Here is a 23,943-nt window from a genome sequence, read left to right as displayed (position 1 = left end):
TTCTCCATATTGCTACCTGAAATGAGACTGCTGCGTTAAACCAATGTTCTTTGTCAAGCTCATGTTGTATTAGACGAGCACATGTTTTTCTTGCCAGCTTGAAGCAGGAGGTCCATGCCACATGGCTGTGTGTGTGTGTGTGTGTGTGTGTGTGTGTGTGTGTGTGTGTGTGTGTGTGTGTGTGTGTGTGTGTGTGTGTTTTAATTTTTTGTCAGGTACTCATACTCTACGTATGAAAAATGACTCATATTCAGTGAAACATGGTAACTGCTGTAGGGCAGAGTAATGGGACACTGCACAAAAAGTCAAACAAGCTCTCATTACCTTTTATCCAGGCATAACATGGAGGCCACAGCTGAAATTGGTCCTACAAAATTGTAAGGGGAAATATAATGTGTGCTGGTGGAAAGCAATAGGCGACAGTGTCCATTTACTAGCAAGAGCGTGTGCAGACCATGAAGGAAAGATAGTTCTGTTATTGAGTCAGTGTGGCGAGGTGCAGAATGTCTATTTCAGGGCTTGCTTTAAGTAGGGTGAGTCACCAGGCTCTAGGAGCACTAGAAGCTGCATGTGTGCATGTGGTCATGTGTGTGTGCACACATACTTTATGTGATAGCACTGAATTTGTCCCCCTCTCCCTTTTCTCGCTTTCCCTCCATCTCCATCACACACATGCAAAAACCCACACGTGCCTGCCCAGGGGGTGCAGGTCTGTGACAGGTTAGGCATTTTGGGTATGGGCCATCCTCTCTCCGTCTTTCGCTCAGCTCCTAGCAGTGAGCTGGCCCTCGTGTGGGGACAGACAGCGACTTCAATCTGTCTGGTAAATACTGAGATAAGTAAGGCCCACCCATCACCGCAGTGGAAAATAGCCCAGGCTAGACCTGCAAGTGCAAAGATAGCATGCTGTGATGAAAACACAGAGTGGATATACCTTCCAGAGAAAAGACTGTGAACATAAATTAGCTATTTTAAGATATTAGAGGGTGTGAAGGAAGTCAAAGTGACAGACAATGAGAGAAAGAGAAATGGAAAGACCGGGGGAGAAAAGCAAATGAGAGATTGAAACTGCCTCCTGCTGCCAGTAAAATGTCAATGGAACCCTGGGGATGCATTGATTAACCTCTCTACTCCTCATCTGCCTTCACCTCCTCCACATCTCATTGAAGGCAAACACACAGTTGTAGCATACAATGAGACCAACTGGTCACATTTGCATAAACATGCCACCCAGTATCTGAAAAGACACGGCTATTAAAACTATTTTCAAATGAAAGAAACAAAGCTCTGTGTGATGAACCAGGTTAATAATTAAATTGAATAATGATTTTTCATACTTATAATTCATACATGTCTGTCCTATATTTAAAACTACCTTCTTCTTATACATTTTATTATTTACATGAACAGAAAGATAACAAATAGAAACTGTAGAAATAAAAGCTGTATATAGACAGATTCATTGTTTGATTAAGTAATTTGGATCCTTCACAGAAGGATCCTTCATATTTTGTAACAAGAAACAAGACAGAACAGATATTCAGATCTACAATATGTGAAATATATGTTCAGTGAAATGCTTGAAGCTTAACATTTCCACTGCTGAAAATATTACAGTTTTATTTATTGTTTTGTTGCAAAGTAACACAAGTTTCTAGGTGATGGAGTATGTAGTATGGATTGCTTTCTACTATTGCCACTGACTTTGCTTTTGATTGTTAGGGTGATTTGTGCATGTTACAAACCAACATTTCTCTATCCAGAACTAGAAAAGTTCAGAGCTCACCTAAAATCTATCATCTGCTTCTTTTATCTATTCCCTCCTGCAGTTTGCTCCCAGTTCTCCAAAGGTGTGTATGCCATCATTGGCCTGTATGACAGGAAGACAGTCAACATGCTCATGTCCTTTTGCGGAGCGCTGCACGTCTGCTTCGTCACACCGTCCTTTCCCATCGAGACGGCCAATCAGTTTGTCATCCAGCTGAGGCCTGAGCTCCAGGATGCTTTGGTGGGAGTGATTGATCACTACGGATGGAACAAGTTTGTCTACATGTATAGTTCTGACTCTGGTAGGAAACACTTTTTTTTTTTTTTTTTAATTTGTGTTTTCCTACTGTACATTGAACTTTCAGCATCAATATGAAAATGTGCTGTCTACACTATGTTCACGAAAGAAGAAAAAGATGGAAACAAGCATAAAAGCAACCACTGCTAGTCATCTTCACATTGCCATGGAGACAGCAAAAGGGTCACTGGTAGCTATTCCACAGTAATAAGCAGCCATCAGAAAATTTATTTTAGACCACTGACTTTGTACAGATGGAGAACACGGAAAAGAAACATTGTCCTACTCTCACTGGCAGATACAACTCACAATGGAGCAAAAGCTTTTCACTGAACAGTCATCCATAGTAACCTGTATCCCTTTTGCAAGTAGCATAACAACAAAAAGAAACAAGCAACACAAAAAATGCTGCAACATTCAGTTGAAATAACAGAAGAAGCTCTTCTGCAGAGGCAGACAAAAATAAAAGTAACACACCTGTCAGCCTCCTGCTTGCTCCACTTGCTTTTCTCTCTATCCACTCAGCTATACCCTTCCCGTAATGCCATGCCATCTGTCCCAGGTGTTCTGGGTTTTGAGCTCGGGTTTGAAATGTATTGTGTCTAGGTCCCTAAAAGCATGCACCTTTTATACTGTATATGCGTGCAACTTCTGCAAATTCTAATTTTTATACACTGTAAACAAAACGAGAACTTACTGCTTTTATCTGCTTTTGTTTTTGACCTTGCCATCATGTCAGTTTGCTAAGTGCAATATCGAGAGGTGACAGGAGATTTCACAGTGGTCTGCAGCCATATTGATGTATGAGGATGATAGCTTCACACATCCAACTGCTTTTTTTTTTTGTATCTTGTGTTATCTCTTCATTATCCCCTCAAATACTGTTGGGCTGTGTGTGTGTGTCTGTGTGTGCTGGGTCACCCCTGTGTGATTGAGTGGTGGGATGGAGCCAGTGGAATCTATATCAGTAGTCCTCTGTTGCCTGGATACTATGCGGCAGTCACCCTTCATACAGGGTTATTTTAAGCCTTTAAGAAAAATTATATTTTGTTTTGAGGGATTTTTCTGTGTTTGTTTGTTTGTTTTGTTTTATTATTGTTGCTAATCATTGCAATGTCTATAACAAGGTGAAAGTTCGATAAAATTTCTGTTCCTCTTTCGATTTATTCCAGTGTTTGAGTCCATTATCCGATGTGGACAAGGACACCATTATCACTTTCATGTTACCTCAGGAGCTGTAACATTTTCCCCCCTTTTTTTTCAGTGAACATCTGTCTTGCTCTCTTGTAGCATTGCATCCACTAATAAATCGTTTTTATTTTCAAAAACCAAGAACAGGAAAACAAATTTGATAGCCCATTACACCTATCATAAACAATATTCAGCAAATGGTTTCCGTAAGTGTTATTTTTTTCTGCTCACGATTGCCTGGTGCCCAGATCTCTGTATTTTGCCTCCGGCCAAAAGGGTGCTTATAACAGCCAGATTCCATTATGATATTATTCTCTTCCAGGATGCCTTTGGAGGACCATTTTTACCTTGGCTAGCCCTGTCAGGCTGGCTCTGATTTATAGGGGAGCATCAGGCACATAGCTACATTTAAAGAGGCGAGACAATATTCAGTGCAAACACAGTGGCACAAAAAAAAGGGGGGGGGGGCAGGGGAAGGATGATGAATAGATGGATATAAAGATATAAGATAAGAAGTGTAATAAGCCAGCTGTGTTGATAACATTGAAGGAAAGTTGACACCAGGTCCCTCTGTAAAGCACAGAATATTCTCAACACTAAGCGTTAATGAGATTCAAGCACTGTGTGTAGTGCATCTTGACTGCTGCTCAGCTTTATGCTCTAACGCTAGAACATAATGTACATAATGCAAAACTAATTCCCAAAGGCATAAGATCAAAAATGTGCTTATAAGAGTGAAAGTGAAATCATTACAAAATAAGGACCTAAAGATTGAAAGGACTAAATAAAGGGAACTGCTTTAAGGGGACATGGCGCTTTCCATGGTGCTGAAACCTCTCACTGACATCAGGACTCACTCCAAGACAGCTGTCCATTCTCCTCAGTACCCACTGACCTTATTCACAACCATGATTAGCTGCCCCCTGTGATCCTCAGCCTATCATCAGTTTCACAGTTTCTATTAAATCTGTCAGCACCAAGGTCTACAATTTTTCACCCATGAGCAGCAGTGAATGGAAAGTGAAAGGTTCCATACATCTCCATGTACATTTCCAGTAACACTTTAAAAACTCTTGTGTGTCATTTCAATTTTACATCCCATGTAAATACGTTTGTGTTTGTCAAATGTATTTACATGCATTGTGTTGCGGTCATATGTGGAGGTGAATTGCCATCCATCTTTTTATTTCTTAATGACTTGGTGTCAAAAAGGCAGCATGAATTGCCTGGAGAGCAGCTGGTGTGCATTCTAATAAGGCCGAGCAATCATCTTTCAGTGCCTGTGACTGCATTTCTCATTCTTCTTTTGACAGGGCCTGTGTTGATTTTGTTGTTGTGGAGAGGTCTTTTTTTATTTAAATTTTGTATTTTTTACATACTGTAGATCAATATGCATAAAACGCCTACATGCACTAAAACATTCATGGAGGATATGCAAAGTACATCATATAGGTCCATGATTGCTTTACCAGTGTTTACAGACTTAGAAGAAAAACAAATACAGCTACATCATGTATTAGTTTACATTTCTAAATTTTCTAATTGCTATAATTCATTTGGGTAATGGCTGCCAGTCTGCTGCGGGTGAAATTACTTTATTTACTCTGTGGAACAACTGCGGCTGCCAGCTTGAGAGGAATCTGATTGGTCTACTGCCAGCAGCGACAGAGTACAACAGTGAGTCAGATTGTAAATCAGAGCTCAAGATCAATGTGTTCTCTAATCGCCTTTTATTTCCTGTCTTAGCATGAACCCCTAGCTCATTGGCTGCTCTGCCTCATTTTCTATGATGCTCAAGAGCCTCAGCAGCGTATCGGTAACAGCGTAATTGAGTAATGCCACCGGTAATTGGTGCTTGGAGGACATAAAGCTGGCTCTGAGTGGGTCGTCTGCGATCATGCACAGGCTGATTATTTGTTACTGTGAAAGGAGTGATTATTTAACCCAACGCTGTACAAGCTGGGAAGGCACACCTGTACGTGTCAGTGTGTTTAATGGACTATCCTGAGTGTTCCGCTTTATCTCTAAAGCTGCAGGGGAGATTCTGATGGATAAGCTTATCAAGAACAGTTTGGTTTTCTTCATGACGTCTTGATTGGTTTTGTTTGCATGTTGTCTCCAAATTCACAATATAACTACAAGCAGTATAAGATGCTTATAATTATTGCATCAATCTGCGTAATAAAATCAGACCTTTGTGTTTTTTTATTTCCACCTCATTTCATGTTTCTGTGCAGGACTGTCAGTGCTGCAGAAGGTACTGGACACAGCAGCGGAAAGGAACTGGCTGGTGACCTCAGTTAACGTGGAAACCATGACGGAAGCTTCTTTTTTGAAAGTGTTCCAGGATTTGGACAAGAGGAAGGAGGGCCAGATCATCATTGATTGTGAGACTGAGAGGCTCACTGGCATCCTTAAAAAGGTAAAAAGCTCCCTGTTTTTACAGCGATTACAACCATGTTGCAATCTACACTATAATGCAATTTCAGCTTAGAGACTGCAACCTAGCACAAAAAAATGTATGGTTTGCATCAGCACTAGGATGCTGTAGGAGCTTTTACCTAATGAGTCCAAATTTGACTTAGACACCTTTTAAATGTATTAATTTGCAGAATGTGGTGGTTGTTGGTCTGCTGTGAAGTTTAGTTTCCCGGAACATCAAAGACAGAGGGGATAAATAAAACAATGTTGGCATTTTTTTGATAGGATCATGATTTGATTAGACACATCTGTACTGTTAATAGAAAACACATCTGGGCATGACAGTTTACTCTTCACTAACTCCGCCTCCAAACAGAAATTGCCTAATCATAGCTTAGCAGCTGTAAGCAGTCATGGCAGCTCTGACAGACACTGGATTTCAATGCAATTAATGAAGATGTATAAAGTGAGACTTATAATCACATTTAAGTTTGGATGGTGTCTTTTTAAGAGCAATAGTGCAAGTAATTGATTAAACACAGTTTCCCTGCTCTGATGTAATGTTAGTTTGCATAACTTACTTTCAGTAACACGAGTAACCAGGCAATTATTTCAAGGCCAAGAAGCATTTCATTAAAGCTACATTGTGTAACATTTTTTTCTAATATTTTTGTAGCAGAGATACGTTCCTCATCTTAACATGGAGAGGTGCTGCCGGCACCTCCCATGACACACTTGTGGAACAGCACTTGTAACAGTGTGAAAACGTTCCCTGCTAAAGCCTTTGTGTGAGGCTCTCCCTATGAACCAATCAGAGAAGGTCAAACCCTGCTGCTAAATCTATGAGACACCACAGAATTTAAACTGTATATGCTCTACCCAAAACATTAAAAACTCAACTGCAACTAGCTTTTTCAGCCATCTCCTGTGGCTAACATTAGCTTTACTAGCTCGTTTGCCACTAGTGTTAGAATGTGCAAAATCAACATTTGCTGGCGGCAAATGAGAAGCTGTTTTTGCCTCTGTCCAAACTCAGTGACCTAATTTACAAATCATTGTAAACTGTAAGGCTGCTACTGAAAATATTATAAAGCTTTTTCACACGTGAAACAATATTTGATAACGGTGACACTGTTCTGTTAAGTGCCCCAGTAAGCCATGCCAGAGAGCCAGCATGAAAAATACCACAGCTCTCAAAGTAGCTCACCTAAATGGAGTGAAATGGTGTTAATGACATTCACAAATGTGTATATGTGTGAATGTGAACTAATTGGAACCACTTTATTCATATACAGGCAAATACATCCACAGAAATATCCACACATTTGTTATATTGTTTTGCTTTTGGATGTCATTTGGATTACTTTTCAGTTTATTTTTGGTTTCGGCACATTATTGTGTAGGAGAAAAGGAAGCACACACACAAACGCACGCACGCACTTTAATGATGTTCACAGTCAGGCCTTTGGTGTGTGTGTTTCAGTGTGTGTGTAAGCTATGGCAGCTCTGTGTGAACATTATTGATGGCCCAGTGTCTACAGTTAAGGTTATTGCATCAGTTCCCACCAGTTTACAGGAGCTCAGCCTGAGAAGTTCTACATTCAGATGGCCACCATCAATCACCCACATCTGTGCCCTGCCTCCACACTGCCCTATCAGTGCACACAAACAATGACAAACACACACAAAAACACCTTTGCCTATTTTGCCCTTTAAACTCACTCACTGTGTTCGTCTCATTCATCTCTTACAGTACACAGATTCTTCTACGATAATGTCACTGAAAGTGTCCCGTGGGTGATTTCTCGTACAAGCTGAATGTTGTTGTGTCCCCTGAGGACATTTATTGTGACAGATGAGCCACCTCAAAAAATGTTTCACAGTGTGTATTCCTATGGACAGAAAAAAAATGAAGCATTCTCTTGGGCCTGAACTCTGAATGACTCCTCACATCTGTGTGTATAATTAAAAAGCAAGTCCCATCCAAAGCATTTCCATTTGACAGTCCACTATTGCAGTAATGTGCACGTCCCCCCCCTAGTGTTGGGTGTATCGGTGTCAGCGGTTGTGTGTGTTACACCCACTTCCCTTTAGTTTTTCCTTGCCCAAGGCCCGACCACGGGGCCTGCCTCATGCTGGGGTCACCATTAATAACAAATGCCACCTTCTGTCATGACCTAGAGCATTGTTAGAAATGCACAACAAATAAGCAAGTGAGTACACTCCCCAAAGTATACACAGGGTGAAAGGAAGTGGGTTGAGTTCATGAAAAATGCCAGTGAAACAGGAAAATGGGCTTTTTATTTTTTTGTGCTAATGCTATTTATTGAATGGTGGATGTCTTTAAATTAGTGCCACCAACTTAGCCCTTTTCTATCTGACTGCCCAGTATGCTGCCATGCCACACACACAAACACACACATTGGTTCCGCAGTACTGCAGTCTTTTTTTTATTTAAGCACAAGTGAACTGGTGTGTCCCTAGACTGCCACAAGCTAACAAAATTCTTACATCTACATTTAAATGTCAGTCAAAGCGGCATCCAATGTACCCACTTCATTTATGTAGTGGTGCTACACCACACACCTCTCGCTGTGATGTTCAAACTGCCCTGAACCCCTCAGCGCTCAGCTGACTTGGGACACACAGTTAGACAGCAGCGCAGCCAGGAGAGAGATGAGGCATACAGGAGGCGTGGGAGAGGGGCTTGTCACAGTTCAACACCGAACTACTTCATTATTTGATGATATTGTTAGACTACAGTGGAGTTTCAAGGGAAGTGAAATATTGTATGTTATTTAAATATTAGATCACATGGGAATAATGCTGAGAGTAGTGGCAGGCCCATGAATAGGAGGAAAGCATATATAGTAGAGTATTTACAAATGGGTGATTGTAATTTCTGTGACAGTTACAATAAGCTCAATATGTTGTGCATTTAACTTCCAATAAAAGGTTAAATATTCATTGTTATGTTGTTTATGCATTTCCTACAACATTTATTCTATGATTTGACTGTATGTTCTCTAGTCCGTTTCCTTTCCACATTGTTTTTGTGGGTGCCTAGCCAAAGACAACTAAGATTTAAGAAACATTCTTGCAGTACATGTGGTCTGCATTACAAGAATTCATCCCCTGTCGTAGTAATAGTAACCGACTCCAGAACTGTCATTTTTCTTTAAGCTACTTTGGTGCCTTTTATTATATGGAAGTGGTAATCTGTAAATATGTTGGCTCATTACACACAGAGCTGCTTAAAGCTGACATTTGTAAAGTTAGTCATCCTTTAATGATGTAGGATGCTCCATGTTCAGTCCCCTTGCACTGATTTCCTGTCAACCTACTTTCTGCCTGACCTGCTCAAGGTCGAGTACTGTACAATGTACCAGGTTTACTGCTGAGAAGCTGTCAGAAACCTCCTCTTGCCCTCTTAGTTGCAGTTTTTCTTTGTATCACAGACATTTTATTTCATTTTTCCCCTCTGTTGTTGTCTTTTAGATTGTTGAACATGGCAAGAATGCAAAGAGCTATCACTACATCCTGGCTAACCTGGTAAGTACTGGTTACATTACTGCATCTGTATTCATTTAGGTTTCTTTACACGACGTTCTCTTAATAATTTTTTACCTCAAACGAATGCACATTGCTGTTAAATGTGACCTTTAACAGGACTTCAGAATCTCAATACTTCATTGCGTATTTAATCGACTTGCATGTGCCTTGTAATTTACACACAGTCTGTCTGGTCTTATGTCTTTTATGTTCTCTCATCCAATTTTCCTTTAAGGTTATGTCATATATTCTTTCAGTGCTCTGGCCAAAGGCACTGTGGTAGACTTGCTGTACAATAAAAGCACAAGCAGCAGGAAACCTGTGACAGCCAGTGAGAGAAATCTATGCAGACTCACTGTGACATAAAAAGGTCGGGTTTATATCCATTAGCTCTCTTTGTCTGCTGCCATTTTCCCGGTACAAATGCTATGTAGGCCCCTACAGCACTTTTCAGACTCACTAAATACGACCAAATGAAGAGAAAATTGACATCAACAGACGCTGTAGTAATAGCAGCATTAATATGCAGCTGCTGGCTTGAACAATTTCTCACTGCTGGGGTTTTAGATTGACTCAATCTCTCTTTTCTGGCCAGTTTGCCAGATTTAATTTGAAATGATAAGACGGGGACAGTAATAACAGCTGATACGCAAAGTGGCCAAAGTCATTTATAATGGGTCTATTAAAAGGTTTGTATAAAATACAAAAAAATAGGACTTTTTCCGTGTCCTTGCATCTCCGAATTTTGCTAATTTACTCACGTGCACGTCTGCAACCGTCTGTGTGTATATGAGAGACGGACTGTTACAGCACAATTGAGAATAGAGACGATTTAGGAGTAAATACTTCAATGTGGTAAAAATATCTGTCAGAAACACCCCCATCCATGTCCAGAGTTAGCAAAGGCTAGTTTCTATAGTAACCTCTTCAGCTCACTGCGCTGCATTAGCTCATACATGGAGCAGAAGAAGACACTTCTTTCTTTCCAGTGGAGAAATACTGTATGGACACTTGACATTAACTAAGGTACATTAGGGAGACAGTGGTGGTGGTTGTGGCGGTACACCCCCCACAACCACCACCATCAAACAGTTTGAACTTTGTGCTATAGTTGACAGCCAGCCACTTAGCACATCATTGGTCTTTGCTGTGTGGACATGAAGATTAAACACAAATTGAGACAGATTTTGAGGCAGACATATGGCTAAGAGAGAGCTGAAGCTCCAAATGACATGAAACAAATAACAGTAAAGCAAGGAAAAAAGAAAAAAGGCGGACAGAAAAGGTTGTCAGATAGATGGCTGGTAACCGGGAGAAAATCTAGTGAGGCGCCTTTTCCTCTCATCAGTCAAAACTTTGCTCTTAAATCTTAGACAAATCTTTTCTCCCTTTCTCCTACTCTGTCTCTACTCCCACCCATTCCCACTTATCTGCCTCCTCTTCTCCCCACGCTGACAGGCTGCCTGCTGAGAGACTGAAGCGGTCTCTCCCACACTGCTGCCGTTCTCCCATCCCTGAAAAAAAAAACTGCCTTCTCCACATAATAGTGAAGGGAAAAATACAAGTAGGAGATGCCATTACAGTAAATCTCTTCTTTTTCCATTTTGCTCTGCCTGAGGCATCTCTTGCATTGTTCACTGTAGCCTATAAGGTTTTGATCCTGCTATTGTTAACAGTAGCCTATGAAGAGTCGGTCTACCGGAGATTAGCAGCAGACTGCTCCCGCCATGAAATGAGGTTTTCTATTTTCTTTTCACTACTCTTGTCCCTCAGGAACTACTGAGAAAAATGTGAAAAAGAAGGATTTGTCAATTGCATTATGCAATTAACCCCTGCACATTTGATGGGAGAGTTAAAAGCAGTTAGCATTTAAATAGAGCTCCCAACTAGTTTTTAAACATTTTAGTTTGTGACCCCCCCCCCCTAAAACAAAGAAATACCAGCACGTGACCCCTTGTTATAGCTCACACATCAATTGGTTAAAATCAATTCAAACAAAGAGTGGTTGTTTTTCCCTTGTTCTATTTTAAACTAATATTAACTGGTGTAGCCAAATTATAGATTTTCTACTTTACTACACCGAATCATCTAGTGCCTTGACTCGAGTTCTGGATACTGGGACTCTATAATAAAAGGCTTAATTAAAAATAAATAAATCAGGTTACATAAGATAATTGATTAGAAAGTGAATAAAATATTTTATCATCTTAAACATTTTTCAAATTTAGCATTTTGTTTTTAAAGTAGTAACTGCTTTAACCTCCTTCATTCCTTCAAATGAAATAATCCCTAAGCAATCGATTGCTCTTTTGAACTTCTGAACTGCTCAAAGCCAAAGTCCGCTTTGAACCTGCGACAAGTAGCTATTTTGTCTCAAGGTTAGTCATTCCAGATAAGACATGTATAGTCACATATTTTGAGATGTTCTCAGATGAAATGATGTCAATTTGATGTCAGGCATTTAGCTGAAGTTGTTCCAGAAATGAACTTAGTTTAGTAAAGTCATTCAGTGTGCACATGAATGAAATCATCGTCTTGCTTTCTTGTTTTCTCCATGTGTTAGGGCTTCCTGGACATTGACCTTACAGACCTGAGAAAAGGCGGAGCAAACATCACCGGCTTCCAGCTTGTCAACAACTCGGAGCCCAGCGTCAGCCGCGTCGTTCAGCAATGGATGGAATTCGACAATAAAGATTCCAAAGTGCCCAAGAGTGGACTCAAAGTATTTCGCTTTCACTTTCTTTCTTTTGGCAAAAAGTCCACATACAATTTCTTCTGTCATGTTTAGTGCAAACTAAATCACGATTGACTCTGCAGGAGCTGTGTTAGGGGATGTTTTTTTTGTGTGTGTGGGACTAAGGTTTCCAAGATAGTTATTTCCCCTTTTAGTTAGTTTGCTTGTCTTTGTTAACCACATATTGTTATGAAAGTTATAAAAAAAAATAAAAAATCTAATTAAGTTTGATGAATAATTGACCTTGTTCCTAGCTGAGATTTATGAATCAGATCAGAGATTTTTGCTATTAAAAACATTTGAGCCAAGACACCATTCTAACCAGGACACAACTCCCAATCTAAACATTTGTGATTCTATGGGGTCAAGAAATTAACTCCTGTTTTTTCTTCAGAGAAAACCACTGTCAGTTATTATTTTGTTGACTTCTGTTTGATTTGTCTGCTCTCTCTCTGCAGTATACTGGCGCTCTAACGTACGATGGTGTGAAAGTCATGTCCACGGCCTTTCAAAATTTAAGGAGACAGAGGATAGACATCTCTCGCAGGGGCAATGCTGGAGAATGTCTTGCCAACCCCCCAGCTCCCTGGGGACAGGGCATTGATATCCAGAGAGCTTTGCAGCAGGTCTGTGCACAAGCATAGAAACACACAAATACATTCACATATGCAAATCTACACACACAGACACACACACACACACTCAAAAATATTGAGCGGCACATTGGCTAACAGCTCCTGAGTTGGGGCTGGCTGAACAAATTAGGTCTCATTCTGTCGTGTAAAGTTCACATTAAGTCGCAGGAGTATCAAATGTGACATCATGGCCAGTAAACAAAACCTGCCGGCAATAACACTCAGCCGTGATCATCATGGAATATGACATCAGCAATGGAGTTTAGAAATGTAATGTTTGGCAGTGGAAATAGAAAGGCTGGCCAGACTGTGCGACTTCTTGATCTCATAGACACACACATATCGAGGAACAAGGAGACTTTTAAGAAATCTATTTGGCTGTTAAAACACTATTAAAAGTATAATGTATATCGTTTGTTCACTCTGTCAACCTAATATAGGTATGGAGGCATAATAAAGGCACAAATCTGTGTGTGTAATTGCTTGTGTGTGCAGCCTGAGGCCCTGTGGCTAGGCCCCTGCTCAGAGTCAGTCTAGCCATCTGCCTACGGACAGACTAGAGACTGAAGCTGCATTCACTCAATTAACTCCATCACACAGACAATAGAAAAACTCCACGCTGTACAGCTACAGTACATGTACGTCGTCAGCCATTCACCCTGCACTGTGAACACATGAATACTACGCCGAAAAATGCAAGCTTTGGTTTACAAACATCACGTGTATGCATGTTATACACATGCATGCTGCTGATGCAGATGTGATCAAAATAAATTATCATGCTTCATTGCAGCCTCTAATTTCCCACCTGCTAGGTCACTCCAATCCTGTGTTTCTCTTATCCAGTGTGTATGTTACTTCATTACAGGTCCGTATAGACGGATTGACCGGTCACATTCAGTTCAACGAGAAAGGCCGCAGAACTAACTACACTGTTAGCATTATGGAACTGGCCCCATCTGGACCCAAGAAGGTAAACTTGTAACCCCAAGCTCCAGTTTCAGATATGTTTACTTGCTCAATGACCCTATTTAAAAAAAAAAAAATAAGCATTTCATTTAAATAACCCTGTGTCTTTCCTTTTATGCACAGTGTTTAATAAGAGGTCAGAGCCTGTGTTTATTAAATTTCTAGTAATTACACTTGCTGTAATAGGCTACAGAGCCATATTCTGAGTAAACATTTAGACACATTTAACTAGCAACAGTGAAGTGGAGGAGTTGGCTATCTAGGCATCACCACGGTCATGTATGCTCACATATGCTTTAAGCGGGAAAAATCAATCTGCATTCCTCCTTGCATGCTTTAAGTTAAGTGGATTTGATATTACTAATGATTTCAATCAAATATCAGTAATTCCGATTAGGAGATGAAATGACAACAATCTATTTTTTTATATAATACTAAACCAATATATAAACAGAGATTATGAAGAGGTAGTTTAACTGGAAACAAAAAGAAACACTTATTGGAGGAAGATAAAATAATGTTGCTGACAGATAACAAACCCCTTGCTCATTGTTATAATAAGAAAAATGTAACACCACATTGACAAGTACAGACAGTGATGGTGCAAGAAAAGTGACAAACAAAACAGTGTCAGCTTTATTTGTATTGTTTGCACCCTCGGATAATATGAAAAGTAGATCGACATCCTGTAAAGTTTTTAAATCAAATGCATTAAACTGCCCTATTCTGCATTGTACTTAAAATATTACTTCACATATTCAGATAAAATATTATAGTTATGCTTCAGGTAACAAATTGTTCATCATGATCAATGATGTTTCTCTGTACAGTTCAGGAACAGGTTCTGAATTCCCAGACCCTAAGAGCTCTTTTTAGTTTATTTATTTAATGCATTACTTTTTCTTTTATCTTAGTGCAGAGTTTCTCTTTTTGTAGATTAATAACTACAGTTCCTGCACTGTGATTTTGTTCCCCTTGTGTTAGGTTGGCTACTGGAATGAAGAGGAGAAGTATGTGACCACTGCCAGCTTCATAAGAGGCAGCAACGACACTTATGGCCTGCAGAACAGAACGTACATAGTCACCACTATCTTGGTGAGTCTGAACAAAATAGAATGGGATTTTTTTGGACATGTGGATGAGATGGGAGAGACCAAACAAGTCAGGGTAACATTTCTTTTTTCATTTTCTTTTATGATAGTGTTCCTTCAAGTTCAGGTCGCTGAAAGAATTCAGCAGACATCTGTGACTTTTTGAGACTGGAGGAGACATATATTTGAGGCATATCAATGTGTCCCGCTCTATTCCCATGTTCTTTGTTTGGGTCAGATTGGCCAGGTTGTGCCAAGTGTCCTGGCCTATATACTAGAGATGGATGTACTGGAGTCTGTGAAGCAGGTTGGGTTTGAAATCGAGCTGAAAAAAGCTACTATAGGTTATCTTGACATTTCTTCAAAAGGAAGGAACACAGTTGGCATCCTGGGCAAAATAAATCTGAGGATAATAAAGATAGTAGCATATCACACCAGGTATTGGATATTCTCTGTCTTTGCATCTTGTTCAAAAATGTTATATCAAAGAAAACTCTATGTTTGAAAAAGCCTGAGGCCCACCGCTGGTTCATTTTCTACTTCTAGTATGTTTTTTAAGCATGAATCTCTTTTGTCACGAGGCATCACTGTTGCTTCATAATTTCATGGAGTGGGAGCATATGTATAACTATCTAATCTATGGATAAAATGTATTTTTACTGAGCTTTATGTGTGCAGCTGATATCCATCGTGAGGGTTAATGGGGTAAAGGATTTCAGCTACATGATTTCCTTAAGAGAAATTCAGAGTTGATGGAGCTGAGAGACAATGTAGATTAACAGGAAAAAGCACTGGCACACAATCATCTGTGCAGCATCTGAAGAGACAAGCTTTCAGTCAAATTGAAATCTTGAAGGATCACTGGGAAACACATTACCACTGAGGATTATCTGGTAGGGCTGTATTCACATCATTTCATCATAAAACATCATAATCATAAGTAGGACACATAATAGTAGAAAGGAAAAGTTCAAGTTGAAATTAAATCATGGGGGAAGGAATTGCTTACATGTCAACCAATTATTGCCAAAATGGCTGAAATCCTGAGTAGTTTAAAAGAAATAAACACCAGCATTAAAGCGAATACGATCGACTCAGTTAATTCAAAAAGGAGCCAAATACAGTAGCTTAGTTTGTTTCTACCCGATTAAACTTGGTAACAAAGAGTTAGAGACGTGTTACACAATAATACTAGCAAATTTAGACTGCGTTTACATTTATGTGTTTATGTGTGTGTATGGTGAGAAAAGTGAATAATTGTTCTACATAATGTATAAAATACTCCCTAAGCCCACCCATCCCAACTATCTTGAGTCCTTTCTGCCAGCACGCATAGGTCCTGATGTAAAAGTCCAGTGCAATTTGAAAATGTGACCTCCTGAAAAGACTGGAGGGTGTAGCTCATCTATTTTGAAAAAAATCACAAAAACAAGTTTTCTTTTCATTTATAAAGGACTCTATAGAGAAAGGGGGGTAAATTTGACAAAAAAAGGTTCCACCGATGTAGAGCATTAGGTGTACAACAAAAAACAAGTGTATTGGCATCCAATTAAAAAAACATGAAAACCCTCATTTCAGGCTGATAGTTGCAGTCTCCCCAGAGTACAGACCTAAAATAAATCTCTCTGACATAATCTCCTATCAGTGTCCCCTTTTCTAGGAAGATAAATTGGTTTTCTGTCTTGGCACCTAAGAGAAGAGATAAGGCGTGAACAGTTATTGGGCTACAGGGTAGCAATAGAGTTTTTACACCTTATAACTTTTGTGCCCACTGATTCGTTGCTTGAGGGAACGTGTAGTTCTGCCATTGTACAGGTCTCAATTCATGCTCCCTTATAATCCCTGCTGTCTCGGCCACCCCAAGCCTGGGTTAACAGGAGATCTAGAGGAGTGAAGCAAAACAGCTTTTAAGGTAGCAGTCAGTGCTCGGCCCCTTTACGATTGTGGCTTTACACTAAAACCAGAGCACCACTGGGATTGGTAGTTTTAGCATGATAGATGTTTTTAATGCCACTTTCTGTGTGGAGCTATTAAAATAAGGACAGCCCTTTTTAAATATGTATACAGTAAGCAATTTAAATATAACAAAGCAAATTACATTATGTCATTTTCAAAACTACCCTGAGGTGTCTCACTGGAAAAAAGACAGCTTGATTTTTTTTTTTTTTTTTTACATGCATTTTGTTTTCTTTAGTATGTTTTCAGTGCTGTCAAACCTGATCGGCCACCTCAGGTACCACCACCCCCCCACCCCCTGCCAGAGTTACAAGGTGGTAGGTGTACTACCTGCTTTAGAACTTTCAGCACAAGGAGAACTGACTAACACTCACTATCATTAAAGATACAGAACAAGTTATTATTCTGTACATTTAAAGTGGATTTATATATTTTGTCACAATAAAATTAAGCAGTTGTAACCAAGCAGATATCTCTGCAGAAGATTGAATTTTAACTCTCCCTAACTGTTGATTATCATTTGTTTAGGAATATTTAGAGTTAATGTTACATATTTGACACTGAACAAAGACTTTATAAAAACATTAGCATATCAATATGCAATCTACTAGGTCCAAAGCGAATATTAGATTTGAGTTTGCTGACCCCAATAAAGAATTTATAATTCTACCCCTTTTTTTTCTTCAATATAATTTTACCATTGAATGACAGTGCATCTCAGTGGACCAGTTCAAAATCACTGACACTTAGTCTTGGGGGATATTGTGTAATGCTATGGTGTAATGCAATGCTACATCTATTTTTGCAACCATGTGTGTTTTGAGCGCCCTCACATATGTATCCCTCACTTTTCATCAGTGGCAGTGAGTTCTACTGCGTCCCCTGTCGACCCTCTGGATGCCAGACTTTTCTCTTCATTATCACTTTGTGCTGCCCGTTCTGTACCAGTGGACGTCAGGTTTCCATATGGAACAATGATTACTTTCACCTCAACCATAAAGAACAGGAAAACCGAAAGAGCTAGCACACAGCAGAGGTGGCAGAATTTACTCAGCTCAGCACAGCCTTAACTAAAAGCCGACCCACATAACAACTTGTGGGAATTGAGACCCTTTTAGTGCTGGTGGACAGTTCAGACAAACTGGAATTGTGTATGAAATACATTTTTCTGAAAGCAAGGCCACAGGTGTTTTGTGAGCTGCACTTTCTCAGGACACACAATCAGTGAGAGTACAAATGTCGTTGTGACATAAAAAGACTGGTCCTGAAGTCTTCTACATAGCTCTCACACACACACACACACACACACACACACACACACACACACACACACACACACACACACACACACAAACTGTTTTTCTCTCATTCCAGTTCTTTTGCTTCTTTACTGCCTGCTCCATGTTATCAACACACCATTGTGTCACAAATGTGACAATGCTGTCGTAATGACGATACTTAGGCACCTTTTGTGTTTGAATTACATATCATACCTTCAAGGAACAAAGCCAAAATAATACCTTGTAATTCCATACAATTATCCTTTCTCACGTATCTTTCACAGCAACAATTAAATTTTGGGCCCACATTTTTTTCAAACCGTCAGCTATGCAAAAAGGAACTATATGTGATAAATTGCACTGAAGTATAAAATGCATCAATTATATCCCTACCTTAATGTCCACATGGTATTATTAAACTTAACTACATACTAAAGCTTTATTATCAGCCATAATGCTGTCTCGGACTTAATTGGCTTAACAAATTGTATAAGTTATATTACCTTGTCAAAACAGCTTGTGTCAAGTAATGTGCACCAATGTCCTGTTTATTTTCACATGAGTGAATTTTTTTAGTGTCAGTTTTGACACCTAAAGTAGGATTAGTAAGTGAGGAAAAACCTACATGTTTTACTCATGGATACTTTACATCTGACAGGAGTCTCCATATGTGATGCTAAAGAAGAACCATGAACAGCTTGTGGGTAATGATAAGTATGAGGGCTACATTGTCGAGCTGGCTGCAGAGATTGCCAAACATGTCGGCTACCAGTACAAACTGAAGATTGTCTCAGATGGCAAGTATGGAGCCAGGGATCCTGATACCAAGATGTGGAATGGCATGGTGGGAGAACTGGTGTATGGGGTAAGTGCAGATTTACCTAAACAATGTAATGGTAAAACCATGAAATAAAATCTTTACTGTAGGTAAGACTTACTTTATCATCCTTTGAGCGGCCTGCCTTGAGTATTTGGCATATCTAAACAACAAGATAGTGTACAGCCTGGGTGAGGCAGTAGTGCTTCAGGCACTAATGTCATTGTGTCAACACTGTGACAATGTTAAAATAGTAATGTGATGCATGTTTAACATAGTCACAAAATTAGTTGTGTGGTGTCAGCAAGCTAACTTATTATTAATAAACTCAAAGTTTACTCTAAATCTGATTCAGACCGACAGAGCCATGATTTTCCTTGAGACATAAGACTTGTAGACTTTAAAAATTGAATGCAAAGTTAATTACACTGTAGCAATATTTTGTTACAGCTGTTTCTGCTAAAAGTGCTTTTACCTTAACAAGTACATATTGTAGAAGATGAAAGGCCTTCAGATCAATGACCCTGGGTATTTACCAGCTGTCTTTGATTTCTTGCTATAGAAAGCAGATGTGGCTGTGGCTCCTCTGACCATAACCCTGGTCCGTGAAGAAGTTATCGACTTCTCCAAGCCCTTCATGTCCCTTGGCATATCTATCATGATCAAGAAACCCACCAAATCCAAACCTGGTGTGTTTTCATTCCTGGACCCTCTGGCTTACGAGATCTGGATGTGCATTGTTTTTGCCTACATTGGCGTTAGTGTCGTCCTCTTCCTTGTCAGCCGGTTCAGCCCGTACGAGTGGCATGCTGAGAATTACGAGGAGGGAGGTGAGCCACAGAGTCCCACACAAGCTGCAGCCTCTAATGGCGTGCAACAAGGCCAGACATCAACACAGCAGAACACCAACCAACAAAGTCCTGAGCAGACGAACGAATTTGGCATCTTCAACTCTCTTTGGTTTTCACTGGGAGCCTTTATGCAGCAGGGATGTGATATCTCACCACGGTAAGAAACTAAGGCCACAGAGTTAAAATGCACTGCATGCTCAGTCCCACACAAAAAGACACTCTGCAGTAGGGATGCACTGATACCTGCATAGGGTCAAATACCGCCCTCATGCACACATACTGATCCCAGTTATCTAATACCGTCAATACCACTTTAGGATGAAATCTTGTTACCTCCATCTACCCATGAAAATTCAGCTGTTTGTAGATATCTTAACGTGAAGCTGAGAGCATCCCTGCTTCTCCATCATCTGTGTCAGAGAAGAAATGGGGGGGCAGGGTCGCTCACTGAAGGTCTCCTCGTTACCATACTAAACCCCCACCCTGCTTGTTGATCTGATTTTAATGAAATGTTTTGACTACAACAAAACAAGAGCCAATTTTATGTAACAATTTAAATAAGATATTTATATCAAAGTAGTAAAATTCTTGTAGAATTTGAATGAGGCTAAACGGCAGAGTCTGTAGCAGCAGATGAGAGGATGGGAGATGAGGATGACGATGATGATGACGAGGTTACAGACAATCAGCCAGTTTGTCCGAAGACAAAATCATTAATATCTCCACAAAAACAAAAACTGCCTCTACCGTCATTTCATTGTTATGATGATTGTAATTTTGTTGTAGAAATACTGCATCCTTATTAAATATGAGCTAATACACAAAAGTAAGGAATTATAACGTGGTCCATGTGCATCCCTACTCAGCATCATCTATTTACTGCATACACTATTTATGCCTTGCTGCCACACATGCCAACACTGCATCCTGCTGTTTTGCTTTCCTTTATAACTCATTTGGGCTTTTTTGAGGTTTTGTTCTTTCCTTTTTACTTGACAGACTGTTAAAAGTTTGATGATGAGCAGCCGAGGGAGTTTATGATGTGGTCATGTTGAGTGTTGTGTTTTCTTTCTCCCATCTCTAGATACTTACTGCGGTGGAAAAAACAGGCAAAGTACTTCTATGGTTAAAAAAACATTGTGTTGGTAGCTCCTTCTAAAGTTTCAAAAATACGTTATCATTCTCCAGCGTGCAATCTATTAGTCTTTCTGTCCATCTATCGATCAATCAATTTATCTGTCTCTCTGTGGGCAAAGGTAAATATCAGACCCTTGAAATGCTGTTATGAAGGATCCTGGTGAGAGTATTGAGTGCAATCTGTTGGCTCCCCTCAAGTGCTCTCATGAGCTTCGGTATGAAACCATTCTCTAAAGGTCACCAATTAAAAATCTCATTAAGTGTCTGAAATTAGAGACACTGAGGTTGACTTTTTGAGCTTTCCAGGGGGACTCGCAGGAAGAGATGAGAAGATAATGTCTGTATCACTGTACAGTAAGCTCTGAAATGGCAGAGGCAGGTGAGGTCATGGGTAGATGCAGAGCTTCTTGTCTCGTTAAAAATGAACCTACATATAAAATCCACAAAGTGATGTGGTGGTGCTGTACTGTACACTGTTAGAAAGGAAAGGCTGCAACGATTGCTTGAGTGTGGCTTAGAGAATGAAAAGCTGTTGTCATCATTTCTTGATAAATACTGATGTGTACTCAGCCATACCATTTAAAAATAGTTAAAAGGATGGTTTGACATTTTAGTAAACAGTTATTCTTGCCAAGCGTTAGATGAGAAGTAAAAGCTACCGCTCTCAAGTCTCCCCAGTAATTTAGCCTGCATTGGTCGAAAGATTAAATGAAAAAGCCCGACAGTATGGTGAAAAAAAAAAAAAATTATTTAATTAACATATGGCAACAAAAACAGCATGTTGTAGTTCTTCAGTTGTTTTTATGGATTTAGAGTAACAGCTATGCATTAGGCTAAGCAGCCTGACCCTTTTCCTGGCTGCAACTCCATATTTAAACAAATAAGTGCGTGGTATTAGTCCTCTTATCCCGTGTTCATTATTGTTAAGCTATATAATGTAAAACAAGATCAAATTAGATCTGTGTGGATACTGTGGTCAAGTTATAAACAGGTTTATTTGTAATTTGAATGACCCACCCCCTCACATCATCTAAGCTGATCAGTTGTGCTGTAAGGCTTCCAGGTCTCAGTGTAATTATTTTTTTAGTGGTGTGCTGAGAAATAGCAGTAGTGTTCAGTCAGCCTTCCCTGATTGAACAGCTGAAGGTTAAAGAGATTACAGCATTGTGCAATGCTATTTTTTTTTTTATCTTGGCTTCCATCTTGTAACATTTAGAAAATGTATTTCCACTTGTTCTAACCTTACACAAATATCAGAATGGAGGAAATCTCTGCACCTACAGGCCTACAGGCTGCATGTAGGTGCTCAGCAATACATGATGTAGGTACCGAATCCCTACTCCCACGGCTGTTCGCCTGACATTTACTGTTTTCTACCTGGAGACTCTGCTGTGCCTCATGCAGGATGAAGCCCATTGTCCGAATGTCTGTCCTTGCAGACAGAAAATGCATCTGCAATAACGATTGATTTCCTTGTGAGAGAATGTCACCATCCTTCTGCAAATGGCCCTTGTGGTTTCTCCTGGTGTGCACACACATTTTGTGTGTGTGTGTGTGTGTTTGTTTCTGTAAATGTGCTCTACCACACATGAATTCAGGCGTATTTGTACAGTATTTAACTTTGTTTTGCTTGGGGAAAAGACTTTTCACAGACTTTTGAAAGGGACACACCAAATGATTTGCACACAGCAGTTCTCTTGATGTCATCGCTGACTGCAATACTAATCAGGTGTAAGACGTATTTCATCATCATTTGTATTAACTGGAACAAGACTGTTGGCCTGATATTCCATTTACCTACTGATAAAGAGAGTGTGACATAGTGGTGGTAAAGTTACATTGAGTTTTATCTGCCTAGTAACAGCTTATTTTTAACTTAACTTATTTTGGGACATGTAACCCACATTGAAGTGAACATAGAAATGTACTGGCGCTTTTGTATGTTCTCATTTATAGATGGGGCCATAAGTGATGGTGGGAGTGATGGTGAGGCCTTATGTCTTTTAATGTTCATTCAAGTCCATCAAGGGTGACTGTCATGGTACTTTTACATGTTGTTAAAAAATGGTGTTGGAAGCAACAAACAAAACACCACAAGTGGGTTAGCGTGCGCAGCAGACAACAGTGTAATGATTGCCCCAGTGGAGACTGCTTGGTGTCTTGAAAACCAACACAGTGAATGTTTCACCCCACTGAATAGTGCCCTGAAGGAAACATCTTCCCCTTGAAAATTTAGGTGACCTAGTTGCTCTAGTTAGCACGGCGCATATTCACACACGGAGGTGCATGTTGGTGTATCTCCTAAAGCGAGTTCCTCTGCTATTTGAAAGGACATGGTGTGTTTTGTGATAAAACTAAAACAAAGCAAAACAATACCAATTTTTTTTTTATGAACAGAGTGTTCAGTTTCAAAAGGCTATTGGGATATGAAAGAATTTTATTTTTATTTTTTTTACCTACAAACATTTCTACAGGTTTGTGTGCTTGTAATTTCCTGGCTGTGTGCTCCCATTTTCTTTTCATTGTTTCAACTGAATTTGTACACGCTTTGAGTGCACGAAAGCTGAGGTGATCGGCCTGAAAGTATAATTTCTCATCGGATGCGTCATAAAAAAAATGTCATTGTAAAAATGGCATATAAAGAAAAGAACAAAATATTAAAACAACTCATTTTGTTTAAAAATGTCAATGCTTATAAAATTGATCATTCAAATAACAGTAGATGTATTTTTATTTAATTTACTTTACTTACTTTACTAAACACTTTGGGCATCCATCCTTTCAACCACCAATGGTGTATTATGCCCCTCCCCATGCATTTTAAATAGAGGGGTCAACACATTACAACGACCTCTTGCTATGCTCCACCTCTCAGTTTTACCTCAATAACAAACACATAGTAGAAATATCACCTTTCTGATAACTTCAACTTAAAACCTGAGGCATTATACCATTGTAAATTGTAGAATTCATTGTAGAGCTGTTGTATTGGATTGCAATAGTCTGTACAGGTACCTAACCGGTGTATAGTCTCATAGAATAGTAGAGAACAAAAGAGTTTTGTGTCAGAATTTGTTGGCATTATTTAGCAGATGCACACAAACCACACATAACTGTGTCTTAAATCACTAATAGGTGAGAACAAAATGTGCTAGAGGGGCATTCAGTTCTGAAGTAGGCGGCTCAAAACACTTTTTATGCGACAACGGACAAAAGGCCAAGGAACAACACAGACAATGTACTC

At 39.6% G+C, this 23,943-nt stretch overlaps 1 protein-coding gene across 1 annotated transcript in view; it reads left to right on the top strand.

Annotated features, from left to right (window-relative positions):
• The window catches only part of gria1a (glutamate receptor, ionotropic, AMPA 1a), a 64,925-nt gene that overhangs the window by 12,016 nt on the left and 28,966 nt on the right, over nucleotides 1–23,943 (top strand). Inside the window, 9 exon segments of the mRNA XM_067518598.1 lie at nucleotides 1,830–2,069; nucleotides 5,494–5,678; nucleotides 9,176–9,229; nucleotides 11,793–11,951; nucleotides 12,422–12,589; nucleotides 13,467–13,571; nucleotides 14,552–14,662; nucleotides 18,553–18,759; nucleotides 19,274–19,719. Coding sequence (XP_067374699.1) covers nucleotides 1,830–2,069; nucleotides 5,494–5,678; nucleotides 9,176–9,229; nucleotides 11,793–11,951; nucleotides 12,422–12,589; nucleotides 13,467–13,571; nucleotides 14,552–14,662; nucleotides 18,553–18,759; nucleotides 19,274–19,719 — 1,675 coding nt within the window.

The sequence above is a fragment of the Channa argus genome, chromosome 10 (genome assembly GCF_033026475.1).
Source record: "Channa argus isolate prfri chromosome 10, Channa argus male v1.0, whole genome shotgun sequence".
NCBI classification, from domain to species: domain Eukaryota; kingdom Metazoa; phylum Chordata; class Actinopteri; order Anabantiformes; family Channidae; genus Channa; species Channa argus.
This window is presented reverse-complemented; position numbering and strand designations above follow the sequence as displayed.